Raw genomic sequence first — 20,460 nt, forward strand, 5'->3', positions numbered from 1 at the left:
TGGGATTAGAGGCTACCCTCTTTCCCTAGATTAGAAAACAATGATTTTTGTTGAATTTGATGATTATTCCATTGAATGTTAATAGGTCAGCAGCTGTTCTGTGTATGGGAAGGGAAAGAAGACTTTAAAATAGGGTGGGAGGAAATTGCTATATATTCCATATATATATATATGCTATATATTCATGTATATATTGACCCTTACGGGTTGCCGTCAAGCCTCCCTGTGTGTTACGCTCTGAACGTAATGTGAGAAGGAATTCTGGGTAGATGACTTACAAGCAAAATCAACAGCTCCATGTTTGTTCACCTCGCCATCTTGCGTGTGTGTGTTATTCACGGTCACTTGGCTTCCCAGTATCACCAAATATCAAAGGTCCTTGAAATTCCTTTGATCATTAAAATGATATAGCATCATAGATTTCTATAGCACAGAAGCCAACACTTTGGCCAAACTTAATCTAGAAGCATTTGGTATTTGTCCAGCCTCTCCTTGTAGCTAATAACTTCTAATCCATAGTTGCCTGAATTTGGCCCATGTCCCTTTTAACATTTCCTGCCTATGAACCTATACAAATGTCTTTTAAATGTTATAGCTGTACCTACCCCATAGTAGATGTTGTACCTGCCTCTACCATTTCCTCCAGTAGATTACTTAGTACACCCACCGCTCAGCCTATAGGAGGGAGATTGAAAATCTGGCTGAGTGGTGCCGTAACAACAACCTCTCACTCGATGTCAGCAAGGCCCAGGGCTGATGAGGAAGTTCCGGAGAAGGAAACCAGCCATCCACGAGCCAGACCTTGTCAGAGGATCGGAGATGGAGATGGTCAGCAACTTTAAATTCCTAGGTGTAATTATTTTGGAGGACCTGCCCTGGGCCCAGCATGTAAGTGCAATTATGAAGAAAGGACAGTAGTCCTTTCTACCTCCTTAGAAGATTGGGAAGATTCAGCATGACATCTAAAATGCTGACAAACCTCTATAGATGTGTAGTAGAGTATATTGACTGGCTGCATCACAGCCAGGTATGGAAACATCAATGCCCTTGTATGGAAAATCCTACAGAACGTAGTGGATACGACCCAGTCCATCATGGGTAAAGCACTCCCCACCATTGAGCACATTTGCATGAAATACCATTGTAGGAAAGTAGCCTCCATCATCAAGATGTGCTCTTTTCTCGCTGCTGCTATCATAAAGGTGGTATAGGACTCTCTAGACTCAAGCCACCAGGTTCAGGCGAATGTACTTCCCTTTAACTTTCAGGCTCTTGAACCAAAGGGGATAACTTCACTCAACCACTTGCCCCATCACTGAAATGTTCCCACAACCAATGGGCTCACACTCAAGGACTCATCATCTCATGTTCTCAATACTTATTGCTTATTTATTAATTTGTTTGTTTATTATTTCTTTTTTCTATTTGCACAGTTTTGTACACCGAATGCACAAATTGGTGCAAACTTTCATTGATTCTATAATGGTTATTATTCTACAGATTTATTACGTCCACAGAATATGAACCTTAGGGTTGTATATGGTGACATGTATGTACTTTGAATTACTGTGTGAAACAAACATATCAAAGTACAATTCATAACAATTAAGCAAAGCACCCATAGTAGAATCGTGTAAAGTTAGTTACCACCTGACCCTCCCACTACCCAACTCCAAGCCAACCTTACAATATATAAAAAGGTTAATCAGAACTGTATCACTGCAAAGCTGTATTTATAGAAAGAAGGTATATTGCCTACTACATAAACTATAATATGTTTTTACATTAAAAAAATGATAAATTTTAACTGTAAGAAGCTGGAAGTAAGGGATTTATTTAAATACAAAAGAAAAAAGGGAGGGATGCACCCTTAATCTACACAGTCATTATGAAAATATTCAAGAAAAGATTTTTTGGAACTTTATATCTGAATTTAGAGAATAATGAATCTTTCCGAGGTCTAAGCAGGATATATTATCTCTAAACCATTGAGCACGGGAGGGAGGGGCAGGATCTCTCCACCTAAGGACTGCATGTCTGGCCAAAAAAGAGGCGAAAAAAGTACTGAAAAGAGCAATCAGAGGGTTAGATTCCAAATAGCAATTAAGTATGTGAGATAAGGTTTTAAAAAATCTCTCCAGAATTTCTCCAAGCTAGGACAAGCCCAATACATATGAATAAGAGAGGCCTCGCCCCTTTTGCACTTATCACAACAGGGACTAATATCAGGATAGAACCGCGACAATTTAGTTTTAGACATATGCCCTGTGTGCCACCTTGAACTGTAAAAGGCAGTGGCAAGCACAGAGAAGTTGAATTAACTGACTTGAGAATCCCAAACCCCATCGGACAAAGAAAAATTTAAATCGTGCTCCCACGCAGTTGTAATTTTGTCGAAGTGGGCTCGCTTCAACATCGTTAACATATCACGAATAGTAGAAATTAAACCTTTACCCAATGGGTTCATACGAAGAAACAAAGCCACTACATTTTTAAACAGGTACCACAGGAAAGTTTGGTATTAAAGGGTTGACAAAATGTCTAATTTGGAGATATCTAAAAAAAAATGAGTGTTAGGTAGGCCAAACTTCACAATTGTTCAAAAGTTGCAAAGTGCTTATCTATAAAAAGATCTTCAAAACAGCTAATGCTCTTGCTGTGCTAGTCTAGAAATGTTAAGTCCTGCATAGAAGGCTGAAAAAGATGATTACGTAGAATAGGACTAGAGAGAGAGAAACCATGAAGCCCATTATATTTTCTGAACTGAGCCCACATTCTCAGTGTGTGTCTGACAACCGGATTAACAATTGATTTAGGCAAATGGCAAGGAAGTGCGGCTCCAAGAAGTGCAGAGACGGAGAGGTTCTTGTTAGAGTTCAACTCCATTGCCACCCACGTTGGGCAGTCAGACTGATCATAAAAGTAAAATCAAAAGATAAGAGAACATATGTTGGCTGCCCAGTAATATAAACGAAAATTGGGCAAGGCCATACCACCCACCCTTTTAGAATTTTGAAGATAAGCTTTATTTAGTCTGGGACATTTGCCCTTCCACAGATAGGATGAAATAATAGAATCTAATGAATCAAAAGAAGCTTTAGAAATAAAAATTGGTAAAGATTGAAATAAGTATAAAAATTTAGGAAGAATAAACATTTTAACAACATTAATTCGATCTTTGAAAGACATGGACAAAGGTGACCACTGTGCTAAGCACTGATTTGTATGATTTAAAAGATTAGTAAAATTTTCTCCAAAAAGATGCTTATAATTTCTTGTTACTGTAATGCCAAGGTAAATAAATTGATTACTTACTACTTTAAAAGGGAGGTTATGAAATTCTAGTGATTGTGCTTCTCAGTTTATTGAAAAAAGTTCACTCTTATGTAAATTAAGTTTGTAACCGGAAAGCTGTCAACACCTCCACTCCAAATCCCCATCAATTCAGTACAACTTCGAAATGTAATTGCCAATGGCTCTAAAGCCAAATCCAAAAGTAAGGGACTTAGAGGACACCCTTGTCAGGTGCCATGTTTAAGACTAAAAGGCTGGGATTGCTAAGAATTAGTCAAGACAGAAGCAGTGGGGTATGAATATAACAATTTAATCAACGTAATAAAACTTCGTCCAAAATCAAATTTTTCCAAAACCCTATGTAATTTCTAAGGTGAGCACATGTTCGGCACAGCTTTGTGGGCGGAAGGCCCTGTATTGTGCTGTAGGTTTTCTACTTTTCTATGTTTGAACTTTCATATTCAGTCTCCACTGCCTCAAAAGGCATTAAACACTGCATTTAGCACTGCCTCTTCAGTTTTCTTTATAATCATAACTTCAAATTCCTGGTATCTTTTGAGTGATCATTTTAGTACTGTTTTTTTTTTAAAACTTAAGATCTGGTCTAATTAAGGTATTTACAATCAAATCCATACGCTAATGCAAGTCCGATGTGACGTATTGAAGCACTTTCCACATAGACAAAGAATTTCAGCTCCTAAATAATAATATCTATCACTTGTTGTGAATTCAATCCTCCAGTTATTGTTTAAGAAACCATACTTAATTTATATTTATTTTCCTTTTATTCAGCCAAGTGCATTCTGGTTAGCATTCCAATCATTTCTCAAACTTCGATTTACAATTTTCAGCAGTTTGCATCAAGGAAGAAAATGTTTACTTCAGCATTCAAACAATCATGAATAAAATATATAAAGGATGCAATGTGGTAATTTTATTTCATATTTAGGTATCATTCAAGGTATCTTCCCTGCAAATGGTGGCAACTGAGGAGCCCTATAATCACATCGAGATGACACTGCATATCGTCAAAAATGAAGTACCGGTACATTCCTCTACAATGCAATCGTGCCTGCAAATGTATAAACATTTTTGATGAAAATGGTCATTCAATTACAGAAGATTCTGCCTAATGAGAAAATTAATGGTTTTGAATCCATATTACTTGTAGCAATACTTTAATGCCTGGATTCAGAACCCTACTTCCTTCTCATTACAGACACTACATACTCCTCTGAGGCAATAAATCGAAGAGCATTAAAATCCATGCATATGTTGTAACTGCACTGATAGTCCAGAGTCAGAAGGGAGTAATAGAGCTGATCAGGCAGAGTGACACAGTTGAATATACATGTAACACAACAAGATGCAAAGTCCATAAGATTGTAATTTAGAAATTATTTCAGTTGTTATGTGGTGTGAGCTCAAGGTACAATCAAAAGGATATTCTTGCAAACCCACTGAAGTATATGGAAAACCAGAAATACACTGAACTGAGGACAGCAAGTAGCCACAATCACAATATAAGGAAGATTAACAACGAAGCTATGGAGCATATGAATAGATTGGTGCACATATTCAATTTAATTCCTGATGGTCACAGCAAGATAATTTGTAAATCCCAGAATAAGCTTGGTTCCTGGTATCTCGAGTTCCACAAATCTGAGATAAACAGATTTGATCTGTTTAACTTGAATTAGCTGAATGTTATCATTGTAAAGGTAAATTTCAATGGTTTCTCAGTCTCCAACCTCCAGCAGTTTTTGTCAAGGAGAAAAATGTTAATTTCAATATTCAAAGAATCATGAATAAAATTTATGAAGTAATGTAATTTGCAAAGTTCTTTAATTTTTAAGTGTTAGCTGAAGTATCTTCCCTGCAAGTGATGACCAACTGAGGAGACGTAGAACATTCATTAAATCAGGACAATAATGCTTATCATTAAAAAAATGATCAGAATAGGATCAGGGTTCATCTGATACTCTTGTCCTGATTTTGTTTTTTTAAAGACCTTGTATGGTGTGTACTAAACTATGTGCTGCATTGTGGTTAGATGATAGTTTGAAGCAGATTACACTGAAAGTAATAGCTATGATGAAGCTGTAGGCAAAGTCAATGCAAAGGACATCAGGCTGCCCTTGGTGAACATTTTCTAAAATGAGCAACAAATGACACAATCACCAAATGATGTAAAGGCACTGCATTAATTTAAAAGAATGTTAACTATATTATGTACTGAGAGAGGATTCAGTTGTTTGTTTGATATAGAAGTCATATTAGGCTAATTGAAGATAAATCATGGTTTGCAATCTTACACACAAAGATGCTACTATCGCCTCCTGTTTTTGGTCAGTTCCATTACTCTGTTCCATTTTGGTGTGGTGTGCGTGCCAGATCTACTGCCATGGTTTCAGTAAAAACAAGCTGGTGGTAATCGCTTCAGATGAATGAGATTGAATAATGACTCATTTATGTTTTTGGAACTTGGAAACTTTTGGTTGCAAGTTTGCATATTGTGGGAAAATAATAATATAACAGTCAGAAATTTCTTAAGTTCACTCAGGAGTCTTCGTTTAAAAAAAACTATGAACATGGGAATTTTGAAATGAATAGCCAATGCAAAAGTACTTTAAAGTTTAAACAGAAACCAAGCTTCTGTACACAAAACATACTTACATGCAAGGTTTCTATAAATACATCTGTGAGAGGCAGGGTGGCATAAATAAATCAAATTACACTTTGAATATCAATAGTTAACTTAAAATAACAAGGAATTTTATCCACTCGACAAAATTGCACACACTGATCAAGAGGTATTTTAATCAAATTTAGTGATCACCATCAGCTTTTTCCTTACTGCAAAGAGGCACAAATATCCATCATACAGGGCACCAGAAGTTAAAAACAGTGAGATAAAAATGAACAAAAAGATTAGGAAATGGTAGCAGAGTTTTAAAAAGCTAGATTTTAAGATAAAGAAGAGTAATGGATGAAGTGCAGCTTATATCGAAATGTTTTCTACTCTAGACGTAACTGATGGCTTTGCTCATTTATTCTGATGGTATGAAACAATACGGGAGGGTGAAAATGGAGAGGTGTTAGAGAGCAGAGCAGTGCGACTGATGAAGAATGGTGGCTTAAGAAATGTCACATAATCCCTTATGTATCACAACAAAGTGCCTGCTCAGAATGGGGCTCAGTCAGCAGATGAGTTTACAGATTACAATACCACCTCATTCTGCACAAGTACCACTTTAAAAAACACACGGACTGGTAAGGTCCATAATAATGCCAGATTTGTGGAGAGTGGATGATAGGAGGATTTAGGATGGAAGGTGACCACCAGCGGAGCCTCAAGGAGAGGATCCTGAGCACTAATGCCAAAGAAACTCAGACAGAATAGGTCAGCAAGGAGAACGCCTGATGCTCCTGCCTCACAAAGAAACTACAAAGCCATTACAAGAATAAAACTCTTCCTGTACTCAAATGTGTCTCAGATTTTTCTAGTGATCCAGCATTCAGTATAACCTGGGATTAAACTTACATGTAAACGTGCCTTAGGATCCTTCTGCAGGCTAAGAACTACCATTCAGCTTAATTAACAGAAAGAGAAAAGTTCAACCACATCACTCTACCATCTTCTCAACAGCCTAATTATCACATTCTCATCAGGTAAATGTGTGAACATTGAAATAATATTTGTATACAGTATATTAATACTACTACACAAATAAAGGCAAAGCATTGTTTACCAAAGGCACATGATACCACCTTGTCCATAATGTTACCACAAATACCCATTTCAAGCAATCAATGTAGACAGTTACCAGTAACTGTCATACATTTAATTTCGTTATATTATATTTTTAGAAAAATGTAAGTGTGGCCCAGCACGTTTCCCAAAATCTTAAATAACTAAAGAAAAATTCAAAAACACTATTTCGATTTTTCAAAATTTGACAATAAAAAAAGGACCTCCACCACCTGGGTGAAGTGAGCAAATATGCTGCTTGGCCAAGACCAGCTTTGATCCAGCACAGCACTTGGTTTACGATTTGTAAATCTTGCACACAATTGCCACACCCAGCATAGCAATCACAAAGATTCCAAACAGCCATTTCAAGACGCCATGCTCAATGGAAAGGGCAGTGGTCTGTAAAGCAGAAGAAAAAGAAACTCAAATTAACAAACTCTATATTACAAGCTGCATCTACTTTCCTTTCTAGCAAGGATTTAATAAGAGAATGGCTTACAGTTCCTGTACTTCAGAACTTGGTGGTAAATTCCAGGCAGTTTGAGACAAAACTGTATCTATTTACCTGTGCAAACGCCTATATGTTCGACTTTGCCACGTGCATAATCAAAAATAGAAGTCCTGAATTTGTTTTTACATACTCTTGCTGACAAAATTTGCATTACATTCTGCTGTTGCATCTGCTTGGAAAGGAGCATGTCATCTAGTAATTACACTGAGGAATTTGGCCTATGAGCTGCAAGTACTTCCTTTAAGACAGGTAGGTTACATACTTTTATAACATTATTTGTGATTGTTCTAAAAGTTTTAGCTATTTGAATTTAAATAAATACAATTCCATGTGCACATCTGAATGACAGGAACCAAGGCAAACAAATCAACCCTCAATAGCTGCCATCTATAAACACATCAGAGAAACTGTGTGTTAACCACAGCAGAGACAATGTGAAGTTAATCAATGAGTAGACCCAAGAATGTCACGTGAATGTGCCAACTATTTGCACTCTAATATTATACAGTACTTCTATCAATAATGGGCTGGATCATGCTGCTGTTAATCAGGCGGGTCCAAAGGAAGGGTAGCGCTTCGGCCTCCTTGCAGGATCAGTGCACTTTACATTTACCCATCAATTTTACGTTAAGTATAGTTGATTTTCAGTAATTTTGTTCATCTGAGTGGGAGCATAAGACACTTTGAAAAGGTTCAAAGACCATTAACAGCAATGAGCAGTCAGGAGTCTGTCAAAGTGGCCTGGGGCATGACTTCAGCAGAAGGTTAGCCACTTTTTTTACACTGTCAACATTGAAGAAAGGCCATAGCCATCAACGCTCAAGTTTGACCATCTAAAAAGTAGGTACAACCGCGGCAATGACATTGACAATGAACTTGGGAATCAGTGCATTGCTAAAACAGCATTGTGTCCTTTTTGCCAAATGTTGGAGATCACACAGTTCTATTTTGATGAAATAGTTCTCGTGTATCTAAATCATAATTTTGACACGGGAATAAAATATTTAAAGTTTCCAAAGGGGAGGTTTCTTATTTCTTGCCTGTAAAGGACAAGCCTACTAAAGCATGGAGAAAAGATCAGATGGTGGGTCACTAGTGATCAATTTGACAGGGACTAAAATGAGATAGTACACACTGGGAGGGAAATCCAAGAAATTTAAAACTTTGGGACTAATAGTTAAGATGAGAGATTACTACCTTTGTGGAAAATAAATAAGTAGCCTTTGGTTATTTGCCTTTGAAAAGAAATGGTCAAATTTCTAGTTGCTAATATGGATATAGATATCCTGTTGACACCATTATACACCCATCATGCAATCTTCCTAATTCTAACATTCTCCTTATGCTTAAAACTCTAGAATCAGTCTTACTTTTCCTTCAAAAAATTCTCAATTCATAAACAATTGTGAGGCAGAAATTCAATCATTCTCATAACACCCATCCCACTTACCCAGCCTCCTTGCTCCGCAATCCATTGAGTGATTTGATTCTTTGCAACGGGTTCTGTGACTCTGCCAAAATATTCCATGATTCCTCCCTGACAGACATATTTCAAACTCTTGTATCCGAAGCTTAGCAGGGAGATTGTGTGATGCCAGTTTATTCCATTATCAAATAATCTGTGTAGTTGAAAAATATATTTACATAAATAATCATGTCACTACATTAATATTAGTTAGTAGTTATATTATGTGGTTGAGCTTTGGAAATCTTTCTTTTTACAATGTGGTTGCATTCACTCTAATGCAAATTTTTTAATTATTCCATTTGCTTTAGTAACTTATGAACATTACAAGGACTGAAAGGATAATGGAATAGATCATTACTACTTTACAGCCTCACGGAGTTTTTTTAGGCTGATGCTAGGTTTGTATTCTACATTATGCCAAGACAGCAACACCACTGTTATGTTGATTTTTAAGACATTTATTGACCTCATAAATCGTAAGCTTACCTTTCAGCAACTCTGCGGAACAACCCATGTCCAAATGCAAAGGGAAGGTGGACTTGCACATCTTGAGATTCTCTAATCTTCTGATTATTGAGCTCATCTCCAATAATTGCCAGCTGACTCCCTATTTCCACAGAGGAACTGAGCAGATAATATTAGAACTCATTACCAAAAAAAAAATCACAAGATGAACCTTATACTATAACAAATAATTCAGATCTTAGTGACCTTGAAGCACAATCCATGGACAAAACACCACTGACTTTATTCTATTTCTCCTTTTACTGCCCTTCTCCATTCAGACCTAGAACTTTGGCACCAGATCAAAAGTGCTTCTGGAATAACATTATGACAGTGACAAAAGGACATATAGAGTTAATTCTAAACTACCAATCATCATCTCTGAACATAAGCTAATGCTGATGCATAAAGCTTTGTGCTCAAAACTCTGAATCCACCTCTTCTGAACCAGAGGGGATAAAATTACTAACTAAACTAAACTGACAGAAATATTATGCAAGTTTTAGACAAAAGTATTACGGAAGTTTTGTATTGAGAAACAAACCATACACCATGCACAAACACCGGGAATTTATGAATGGGAGACTTTCAAAATCTGGAGATTTACCATTGGAGAGAGTACAAGGAAGATTCATCAGGGTGTTGTATGGATTGCAATACTTTAGTTATGGGAAGAAATTCAGTAAGACTGCTTTCTGAAATGAGGCCATCTGAAGAGTAACCTGATATAAATGATTATGAGAGGCATAAAGGTAGGGGGTATCAGAAACAAGGCAGAATACTGTCTCCTGTAAAGGTAAAACATAAAGGAAACAGCCCTAAGGTGGGTGGAAAGGTCATCATGGACAGTGTTTCTGCCCTGTACAATTCTATACCTGGAATGTGTCTGCCACTCGTCCACATCTGATGCCCCAGGCATTGTCACACCATTGCTTAGATCCTCTTCTACCTCATTCTGATGTTGGCAGCAGACATTATTCTGAAAAACGTGCTCCATTTCCTCCTCCTGCTTCTGCTCTATATATGGTGGAGGGGAAAAAAACGCATAAAATAACATGTTACAAGCTAACATGGTTATTCCTATTCTCCTCTAAAATTCAGAGAGGTGGACCATCTATGGGCACCTCAATAAACCACAGAATTATAATTTCAATATTAGTACCACAAAAATCCTTGAAACCAAAGTCAGAGACCCTTTACAGGGCAATATTTACATCACAACAGCCGAGAACACGTTCAACCTGCACTCATGGCTTGTCATCCACGAACTTAACATCAGATCCCCAAAACAGGTACTTTATCCAGAGTTCCGTAACTACAAAAAAATTCCCACTGATCCTATTGAGGAGATACTCATTGTCAAAGGCAGTGTTCGACTCGCAAAGGATCTGCACACGGAAATCCCGGATGAAGAAGTAGAAGGGAGGGTTAGAAAATCTGCTGATGACACAGATGTTGAGGGTGTTGTGGATAGTCTGGAGGGTTGGCAGAGGTTACAGCAGGATACCAGTAGGATGCAAAACTGGGCTGATAAGTAGCAGATGGAGGGCAACCCAGACAAGTGTGATGTGCTTCATTTTGGTAGGTCAAATTTAAAGACAGAATATAATCTTAATGGGAAGATTCTTGGCAGTGTGGAGGATCAGAGAGATCTTGGGGCCAAGTCCATAGGACTGCGCAGGTTGAGAGTGTTGTTGAGAATGTGTATGGTGTGTTTGCATTCATCAACCTTGGGACTGAATTCAAGAGGCATGAGGTAATGGTACAGCTATTTAAGACCTTGGTCAGACTCCACTTGGAGTACTGTGCTCAGTTCTGGTCACCTCACAACAGGAAGGATGTGGATACTATAGAAAGAATGCAGAGGAGATTTACATGGTTGTTGCCTGGTTTGGGGAGCATGCCTTATGAGAACAGGTTGAGTGAACTTAACCTTTTCTCCTTGGAGCAACAGAGAATGACAGGTGTCCTGATAGAGGTGTATAAGATGATGAGAGGCATTGATCGTGTGGATAGTCAGAGGCTTTTTTCCAGGGCTGAAATGGCTAACATGAGGGGGCAAAGTTTTAAGGTGCTTGGAAGTAGGTACAGAGAGGATGTCAGGGATAAGTTTTTCCACACAGAGTGTTGGGTGCGTGAAATGAACTGACAGTGACAGTGGTGGAAGCAGGTACAATAGGGTCTTTTAAGAGACTTTTAGATAGCATATGGAGCTTAGAAAAATAGAGGGCTATTATGTGGTAGGGTAGTTCTAGGCAATTTGTAGAGTAGGTTACATGGTTGGCACAACATTGTGGGTTGAAGGGCCTGTAATGTGCTGTAACTTTCTTTGTTCTATGTTCTAAATCCCATGTAAAGATGATGTGCTCTGCGTGTAGCATAATTTCAAGGTGCACATCCAACAGCAAGTACAGGTCTGATGAATGACTATTGTCACTTAACCACCATTTACTGCAAAATCTGGAACTTCCTATTAGTGTCAGTATTCAAAAAATACAGCTATAGATATAATGATACAAAATGAGATTTATCACACTTGGTAATTTTAGAATCAGTAATGCAGCTACTTCTAATAACATCCATTTTACAGACCAACTCCCTTCAAACTGTACTCACCCACATTAATGATAGATCAGATCTGATGCAAGCTAATCTAACTCTATCTCCCACATACACTACCTAATCTGCATGGTATTTTGTGGTGATTAGTTATTAATCTACTGTTGTATTTACCCATTGTCAAGGTAACAGATTAAAAATTCATTTGTGCACAATCAGAATGAATTTTATCTAAAACTTGGTTTACAAATGTGTTTTCATATATTTGATCCAGCTCTTTCATTGTTCAGAAATACATACAGCTGGAATAAAGATTAGAACATTCATCTAAGACTAAATGGACAAGCTGAGATAACAAACAAAAGCATGCAGTTTTAGAAATTACATAATTTTGTTATAATTAATTCTGAAAATGAGAATCTATGCCAAAATTAAAAGCTAAATTTTAGGGTCAGAAGTTTAGGAGCTGTAAACGGAACCCAATTTTCAAATTATTCAACGTTTTCAAGGCTTTGAGATGAGAATCAGTTATTAAAATCTGTTGGCCAATTCAGTGATTCATGATGATTATTCTGGAAAAAAACTGTAAAACTCCACAGCCAGTACCGTTGTTGATGGCAGAACACCCTTCTCTTTCTCTGACTGTGTAAGTATGTAGTCCAGCTGTAGTCAGTTTCCCAGTGTTCAGACTGCAAATTTACCTCAGAATTTGTACCATCATGTAAATATTCCTTTCTTTCACTTGGATATTCACTATAGCAAGCATTACTGAACAACAGAACTTAAAACAGTTACTCAAGTTTACACAATGTTCTTTCCCCTCCAAGCAAGTTGGCTTGAAAACAAGCACTGTCAATAGCATTAACTGCTAATTTGGTCATCCTTCAATTCCATGTACTTTGCTTCATCATACATTTCATTATCAGCATTCAGTGACACAGGAGAATATTACAATGTTTGCCTGTTGAGCAAACGAGCTTTTCCAGTGTGTTCCACCCTTAGTTCACACTTCCAATTCTGCTGCACTTTCCTTTGTGTCAAGATTTTTGAAAAAGACAAATCGGCAAGAATGGCAGAGAAATCCAGCTGAAATCCTCAACCAGTCTTTCAGCTGTAGTGATGACTGCTGGAAGCACGGCTGACTAAATGGCTGGATGATAAAATTATCTGTGCCTATAACCCAGAAAATGACCAAAAGTTGTGTATCCCCAGCAATCTGAGATTATACTTTGTTGATCATAATCTTACATCTTCACATCAGCCACCATCAGGGTTTCCATTACCGAGAACAACCATCAGGCTATTGACAATAGACTGCTTTGTTGAGCACCTCTGTTTCATCTGCTAAAAGTGGAATTTCCTGGTGACCAACATTTTAATTCCTATCCCCATTTCTGTTCCCACATGTCGATCCATGGCCTCTTCTTTTGACATGACAAGGCCACTCTCAGGGTGCAGGAGCAAGACCTCAAATCTCGTCTGAGTAGCCTTCAAATTGATGGCATGAATATCAGTTTCTCCTTCCAGTAATTCTCCCTCCCCCTTTCCTCTTCCTCTATTCACACTCTGGCATCTTTCCTTTCTCCCATGGTCCACTCACCTTTCCTATCAAATTCCCTCTTCTCCAGCCCTTTACCTTTTCTAGCCACCTGGCCTCAGCTATCACCTTCCAGCTAGTCCTCCTTCCCCTCCCCCCAACCTCCCAATTCAAGCATCTTCCCCCTTCCTTTCCAGTCCTGAAGAAGGGTCTCGGCCCAAAACATTGATTGCTTATAAATTTCCATAGATGCTACCTAACCTGCTAAATTCATTTGAGGTAAAGCCTTCTATTTTAAGAAATGTCATTTTCAGGAGTGCAAACATGCAGGCAATTGTGCTTTTAAACCTGCAGTTACTGTATGTAAATAAGCAACTTGACTGCGTGTAAATATGCAGATGGCCTGGCATTTTCAATGTTTATACATACAAGCCCCAACAGAGAGCGTGTGAAGAAACTGCTCCTCAGCGCCATTTTTCCAAAACTGGTTGAGCTGCTCACCAAGTGCCATTTCCATGTTTGTGTTGTGGTATACAATTACGTCTGGCCCATACTGTCACCTCTTCCAAAAGTTTTGGATTTATTCGTTGGTTACGAATGAGGGGAAAAAGCGCCATTTTTCAGCAAGAGGAATTTGATCAGGTAGCAAGCTGCTCTTCGTATAGTGCTGTACTAGGAAGAGAGCTGCCACTGGCTGGAGACCTGCATCCTGGATAGAACTGGATTTGCATTGGTCATAAGGAACATCTTTGTAATAGCGCAGTTGATTTTATATTGTACACGTACTTTATTCTCCTGGTGGTTATTTGAATGTGCATGGTTTTACCACAACAGAGGCCCTCCGTTGGTTGAGGCTGACCATGGATATTGCGAACTCGCTGTCCATGTGATGTGCAAGCCAGGGCAGTACAATACGGAGAGCACGCAGTTATGCATGCGGCAGGCTTACCCTCCCCATGCAGCTGTCGAGTCCAAAGAAACGGCAGAAACCAACACAGTTTGGTACCTGTGGCTTTGCAGGAATTGCCAATCAGCGTTGAACTCAACATTGGAACTCGAGCTCCAAATTTTCCTCTCAGGGTTTTCTCCCGAAACCGTCCCCATGAGTGGGTACAGTTGCAAGGCAGCGGTGGTTTAAGATCAGAAGTTTCCTTCTCCTAAATGAGCTGCTAACCATGGCTGACAAGCCCCATCTGCCCGAAGTGACTGGTTTCGAGGCACCAGTAACATATCTTTGCCCCTTCTCCTGTCAGTAGAAATGGTTCCATCAGTTTTACCACAATACAGTAACAATTAGAATTCCACATGGGATGAAACTTGAAGATCTTGAAAATGCAAAATTTTGATTTAAAGTTGCTCCCAGATAGCCACAAAGTAAGAAACCTGAAGAACCCAATTTAAAATAAGAAAAGCCATTGTTAAAAAAAGGGTTAACCTTGTAAATATTAAGACAAACCAAATGAGGAACTGACTTTAAACAAATATATTTTCTTGAATCTAAAAGAGGTTCACCACCTACATTTGCAGAATCTTTCCTCCCACCTACAAAGTATATATCAACATGAATTACAGAATAGCAAATCAGGAAGTCTCCTGCATAGTGCTAATCTCGGCTCGGTGTTTATCACGTGAAACCAGGACAGTTTTGTATACAATTGAAAGCACCAGACTGTCTGAAAATCAGCTCAGCATCTCCTTTCACATGAGAAAATAAATATAGCACATTCACACTATGTTCAAGCCAGCAACAAAGGAGGGAAAAGCAACTCAATTCTTATTAGGATTTTGAAGATATATCTTTCAGCAAACCTCCTCATTACTCAACACTTCTCGAAAGAAAGGTTGATATTTGCAAGCTAAAAATTTTTTCTACTTCCTGTATCATATTTCACATGTATTCATACAACCAATAAAGTACACATTGTACAATAAAATCAACTGTATTACATAATAGGTTAGAACACCTGTTGAGTTACCTGTTGTTGTCTACAGACAAATGAACAGTAGCCCACAACAGAAAATGCATAATAAGGTGAAATATGTAAACAATAACCATGCATTCAAAGCAACTGACAATGTACAAGCAGAAAACAAAACTGCCACATTGATTGGCGTGCTATTGAATGGCTTTCCTTTGACAAGTTATCAAGAATTAACTCTTCTTCTTCTTCTTCTTCTTGAGACTAAGCAAACTTATAACTCTGTCAGTACCAAGAGTTTCAATGGTACAAATAACATCCTCTATTCCTTGTGCATCAACCCACATGATGTATTTAGAAGCAGTAACATAGATGCTTCTTTGCCTAAGCTATCCATTCGCAGTTGCAAAAATAGGTTATTACACAGCTCTTAGTAACAGCTACCATTGCTTTTCTCTCCACAGTCAAAACCAAAAAGAAACCACTTCCTCTCTGATCTACCAAAGGAAGATGATCAAAAATTATCCAGGTGTTTTAAAACTCGGAAGCTTGCATTAAAATGAAGAATCCCCAAAGGAGCAGATTAGCTTTCACTTCATGAACCTATTTTGTACAAACTGATATCTTCAATAACTAAATCAAAGATCACAGGATCAGATCATGGTACAATGATTTACTGTATTTAGAGCTCATCAACTAATGAAGCAACAAGTCCTAGACATTATTCAAACATGGGAATTTTTTAGAATAACCACTTTTCAGACTAATCAACAACTTCAACATTTACTGTGCAAACTGCTAATTCGTGGCAGTGATCTGTCTTTATGAATTACTGCAGTCCTTCTCCTGAAGGGATTCCTATAGTGTGTTTGGGAAGGATCGTCCAAAATATGGATGAGGTGATGATGAAGAAAAGTCAAACATTTCCAAGACAAGATGAAATGTAACTTGAAGAACCTGAAAAGGTCAAAGTAAATGTATTATCAAAATACATAAGTTACCAGGTACTACTTTGAGATTCATTTTCTTGAATGCATTTAGAGGAAAAAGTAAAGAAATACAATTGAAAAAGGATCTAGTGCTTTCCCAGCAAATATGATGAATAAATTCTTCTCAAACTTATCATCCCTGATGGCAAAATTTGTCATTGAAATATCAGATAAAATCGATACCTATACCTGGCTGGAAGCCCAGGAAAAGTTTATTTGAAATACAATAGAATTTACAAAAGACTACACATAAACTAAGACGGACAAAAGAACAATGTGCAAAAGACGACAAACTGTGCAAATAAAAATTAATACTGATACCATGAGTTGTAAACAGTCCTTGAGAGTGAGTCTGTAGGTTGTTGTTCTTTATAAATGAAGCTATCTATGGTGATTCAGGAGCCTGGTGTCTTGTAGGGTAATAACCTAATGTTTCTGAACCTGGTAGTGTGGGACCGAAGGCTTCTGTACTTTCTGCCTGACGGTAGTAGCGAGAAGCTCTCCTCTGATATGATAATACCAAGGGATTTAAAGCTACCTCCAATCCCCTAATGTGGACTGGCTTCTTCCTTATGTAGGGGATAGTCAGCTCTTTGGTTTTGCTGACATTGAGTGAGAGTCAGATTTTCAATCTTCCTCCTATATGCTGACCCGTCACTACCTTTGATTCAGCAAACTTCAATATGGCTTTGGGCCTTTTACTCAGCCACACCATCACAGGTATAAAGTAAGTAAAGCTGGGGCAGAAGCCCACAGCCTTGTGGGGCACCACTGCTGATGGTGAGTGTGGAGATGTTGACAATTTGTACTAACTGGGCTCTGCCAATGAGGGGATCCAGCTGCACAGGGAGGTATCAAGGCCCTGGTCCTGGAGCTCAGTGATGAGTTTTGAGGGGATGACAGTGCTGAATGCTGAATTGCAGTCAATGAAAAGTATCCTGACGTATGCAGCTTCGTTGTCCAGGTATTGACAAATTGTAGTGTTCCCTCCCATCTGCCTGTTAGTCTTGTCCTCCTTGGAAGGAGATTTGGGAGGAGCTGTTGGAGTAGCCTAGGTGAACAACCCTAAGAAAACTCTGTAGTAATATTCTTGACTTGTAATGCTTAACCATCAACAACCATGGCCATCTTTCTTTGTGTGAGTTACAACTCCAATCAATGGAGTGTTTTCTCCTTGGTTTACCATGGACCCTTGTTGCCATATTATTAATGTCAACAGCAGGCACTCTCAGCTTGGATCTTTTCTTCAGTTCTTTGGTCCATATTTGAACTGCCCAGGAGCTGAGTATTCCTGGTGAATCCTAAACCATACTTTGATGAGAAGTTGTTATCAAGTAACCCCCACTTGCTAATGACACCTTCCATCTTTTGGTAACCTTTGAAAGCAGGCAGGCATGTGTAGTTGTGTAGATTGGATGTCCTGCTATCTACGGCCAAAACAAGACTGGGTTGTTGCTCAACTCTTCTGCAGAACGGCTCTCTAATTTTAGATACAATTTCAGATGTTTTGAGGAGAACTCATCAATTGCTTTTGAGCAACTGAGGTGAGTCCAAATTCAGTCTTTGGGCAATTGCTGGCTGATGCTTGTCCATACTCAGGTAGAAGTTATAATACAACTGAACGTCTTGTTGAGCCATTCAGTGGACATTTGAGAGTCAATTGCAATGCTGAAGGTCTGGATCCATACATTGACCAGACCAAGTATGTACATCACATTTCCTTTACTGATGGACACTAATGGACCAACTGGGATTTTATGAAAATCCAGCATTTTCAGGGTCCAAATATTTGATATTGTGATCTGAAAGAAACATCAAACCATACAAATGCTTCACAAAGACCATACCTGACAAGAGGAAGTCTAATCACTGTCCCAAACTCTTCGATGGGCGTTATCATTAATGATTATTATCATAAATCATTACCTCCCCTGCAATTCACAGCTGGGACTTCAGGTGACCAGAATTTATTTCCACCATTTACTCAAAGTCCAGTATGGTAGAAATTGACCATTATCTGAATGAGTGCAATTCTCAAGAAACTCAACAGCTCCAGGGTAAAACAGTTTGCATGCTTAGCCTCCCATCCATCCAATCCTGCCTTACCTGTGCACCATGGTGTACGTCATCTACGTAATGTCATCCATTTATCTTCCAAAGCATTCTGTCAACTTGTAATCTCTACCATTAAGGAGAATAAGGGCAGCAGGAACATAGAAACATCACACTTCCAATTCTCACTTGTATCAGGAATTCCAGATTTCACATGGAGTAAGTAGTTGTATTTTACTTTGACCGCTGTCATTGTAAATTACTTTTTTTTAAAGAACATTGGTTAGTATTCTTTCTCAATGGTGGCGCTCTCAGATCAGTAATATTATTTTATGTTATGGGTCATAGCATACAGTCATTTCATAATTCTGTAATTAGAGACGGCAAGTTATCAGGTCGATCGCAGCACTTTGCTGTTGGAGAATGATGTAATGTTTACCATTCACATGTAATTTGATCGCACCACACACCATAGTGTTTCAATACTCAGCAAACAGAATCCAAAGCTTTCACCAGTACCTCTGTACTATCTTGCTCAGTTCAATTTATGCTTTCATCCATAAAAAACTTCCAAGCAGCTGAAGTAATTCCTGCTAAATGTGTACAGTTCTTTTTTTTAAACTAACTAAACCATTCAAATAAATCCATTTATTTGAACTTTTGGAGCAAGCACAAAGTGATTGCCATTTTTTTAAACTCTCTACATGGTTACAGGGAACGCTAAGGTCAGGATGATGAAATTTGATGTGACGCTGCAATAGATTAAGATATTTTAGCTATGACTTTTCCAATTAAAAATTTAATACATGGAGGTTTCAATGAATAAAGATTGCTTTCTTTACCAACTGTCAGCCTAAGTGAGTATTTTCAATCATGTACACAGAACCAAAATATTCAAACATGGGCTTGGATTTTGTGATCATTAGCTAAGTGACAGTAGTTACTGTGGGCCATGAAGTAAACTCCCATTAAGCTCTAGAACCCTGCAGCATGGGATTCAAGATCAGGTTTGTAGGCATACAAACAACATGTATATAAACACCATGGAAACAGGGATATAAACACCATGAAAACTGGACTTTCACAGTGTCTTTTGGTGTCCAGAATATTCTTCAGGTGATGTGAAGCATCCATCGCAGGTGGATTCTTCCACCAAGGAGGCTGAGGTGGCAATCTAAATGAGGAAACAATTCAAGCAGTAAAAAGCTCTCAGATGTACAGTAACTTACTTTTTTAATGTTCTCTGGTGGTCAGATAGCAAATGCTTGTGTCCTGCCTCCCATGGTAAACAAAAAACTACTCGAACCCACCATTCTGTGATTGATGGGACCCTGCATTTCCAGCATAAAATATAAAGTCCTGCCCCAAAAGGGGCTTTGACAGCATATCGATGCAATGCCAGCAGCTCCATTTCATCAGGAGTTTGAAGCAATTTGATATGTCACCATCAACTTTTGCCAGTTTCTACAGAGCATTTTGACTGGTTACATCACAGCCTGGTATGGCCACTCCAATGTGCAAGATCACAAGGGACTGCAGTGGGCTACATGCTCAGTCAGCTCAATCAAGGGCACAAACCACCCCACCATCAAGGACATCTTCAAGAGACAGTGCCTCATTAAAGACCCTTAAGCACATGGGACATGCTCTCTTCTTGCTACTACCATCAGGAGGAGATACAAGAACCTTAAGGCCCACATTCAACAATTTAAGAACAGTTTATTCCCCTCCACTATGGGGTTTCTGTATGTTCCACTTCACTGCACTGTTGCAGCTAAAGAACAAATTTCATGTCACATGTCTGATTAGAAACTCAATTTTGAGCTCTGGTTAGCAAAACTGATAAAAACATTTAATGTTTAAGAATTGCTCT

General features: G+C 38.4%; 1 protein-coding gene across 1 annotated transcript in view; it reads right to left on the reverse strand.

Annotated features, from left to right (window-relative positions):
- Positions 1-4,096: 4,096 nt before the first annotated feature.
- LOC132397816 (bcl-2 homologous antagonist/killer-like) overlaps positions 4,097-20,460 on the reverse strand; it is a 30,497-nt gene continuing 14,133 nt past the window's right edge. Inside the window, exons 4-7 of the mRNA XM_059976568.1 lie at positions 10,407-10,548; positions 9,514-9,651; positions 9,010-9,178; positions 4,097-7,447 (exon numbers count right to left, since the gene is read on the reverse strand). Of these exons, the coding sequence (XP_059832551.1) occupies positions 7,343-7,447; positions 9,010-9,178; positions 9,514-9,651; positions 10,407-10,548 (554 nt within the window). The 3' untranslated portion in view covers positions 4,097-7,342. The remainder of the gene's footprint in view (positions 7,448-9,009; positions 9,179-9,513; positions 9,652-10,406; positions 10,549-20,460) is intronic.

Source organism: Hypanus sabinus, chromosome 8, assembly GCF_030144855.1.
Source record: "Hypanus sabinus isolate sHypSab1 chromosome 8, sHypSab1.hap1, whole genome shotgun sequence".
Taxonomy (NCBI): Eukaryota; Metazoa; Chordata; class Chondrichthyes; order Myliobatiformes; family Dasyatidae; genus Hypanus; species Hypanus sabinus.